At 44.7% G+C, this 1,486-nt stretch overlaps 1 protein-coding gene across 1 annotated transcript in view; it reads left to right on the forward strand.

The window, feature by feature from the left end:
• LOC306939420 (protein Shroom2-like) overlaps positions 1-1,486 on the forward strand; it is a gene marked incomplete at its 3' end in the record, with an annotated part of 47,122 nt that overhangs the window by 42,905 nt on the left and 2,731 nt on the right. Inside the window, exon 3 of the mRNA XM_079524008.1 lies at positions 1,323-1,447. Coding sequence (XP_079380134.1) covers positions 1,323-1,447 — 125 coding nt within the window. The remainder of the gene's footprint in view (positions 1-1,322; positions 1,448-1,486) is intronic.

Raw genomic sequence — 1,486 nt, forward strand, 5'->3', positions numbered from 1 at the left:
GGTCCACGGTTACACTTTTGATGGGCTCCGTAAAGAGGCCTGGTCCACGGTCACACTCAGCAGTCAGTTGGGGGTTGGGGGTCCATATTAGAGGTCCACGGAACTTCAGAGTGGAAGACTAAAGACAAAAAGAAGAGCTACTGTATAGCCTAGGTTTTCAGACTATGCATGTTGTTAAAATAGATTCACTTTAGGCGTCTTCAACGTTTTTCAAGGCCAAGGACCCCTTGGCTGAGCAAGAGATGAAGCACTGACCTATTGGATTCATTCATTGACATTTATGACATAAACCCTCAATACATTGTAAACGTTGGCTCTGTACTTGGTCTCAGGTCTGCTCTTTTTTCTGTGCACACAAAACCACTTGGCCGGAAATAGCCGATCTACAAGCTCACAACACGTCACAGATGTATCGAATCAACTATATAACTGTACCGTATGTTGATAATAATGCCTAAACTAGACTGCATGGGTCAAACCCCAGTAAATGCCATGGTGATGACAGAGGATCTCTTTCTGGAGTGTGGGCTGGCTGATCTGCCCTGTGTGCATTGATTCTAATGGATGCACAACATGTGTGCAGCCGCACCCAGCTCAGAGTCCCAGCTAGCTTTGCACTGACTCAGGCCACTGCAATCCCCCACACACTACTAGAAGCAATAAACATGGAAATACGTTAAAAAGAATGCTCGCTAAATTGCCTCCGGCATGCAGGCACTCGGTAAAGAATCCTCAGTGTTTATGTCATCTGTTTGTGACTCTGAGAGTGTGAAAAAGTAACCAAATGGACCCAAGCATAGCATGCTGGTATATCTGCTAGTAATTATAGTCTCTGTGAATCCCAGTTGAGGCGTTCAGAGACAGACACCACCCAAAGCACCTCAGTGTTTGCAGAGGAACAATGTGAGTGATATGTTTCCCACGCCACACCTGCTGAGAGTATAAACACCATTCGGTAGTGGTGGAAAAAAGTACTCAATTGTTTTACTTATAGGTAAAAGTATCAATACGAAATGTACTTGGGTGAAAGTACAAAAGTATTGGTATCAAAATGTACTTAAAGTACCAAAGGTAGAAAGTACTCACTATGCAGAATGTCCCATTTCAAGTTTTCAAATTTACAAATATTTTGAAAATAGCCGATCTACAAGCTCACAATGCGTCGCAATGCGACATTGCGCTCATTGTAAAAGTAATAACTAGTTGCGTACAAGCAACAAAGATCTAATGTGGATGAATGAATGCAATGAAACAAACAAACAAGCAATGGTCTTTCTGTGAACTCTCTCCTAACTCTCTGGTGTCTCTCTGTCTCTTTCCAGGGAGGGTTGTGCGGGTTCATATTTTGAGGTGTCTGGGGATCTGCCCCCGTCATTCTGTGCCCCTCCTCCTCCTCCTCCTCCTCCCCCTCCTCCACATCCAACACAATCACGCCGTGACACAACAGGTCCAGCTCCGCAGGGGCTGTCAGGCTACGCATCAAAAA

This window comes from Electrona antarctica (genome assembly GCF_951216825.1).
Source record: "Electrona antarctica genome assembly, chromosome: 16".
Taxonomy (NCBI): Eukaryota; Metazoa; Chordata; class Actinopteri; order Myctophiformes; family Myctophidae; genus Electrona; species Electrona antarctica.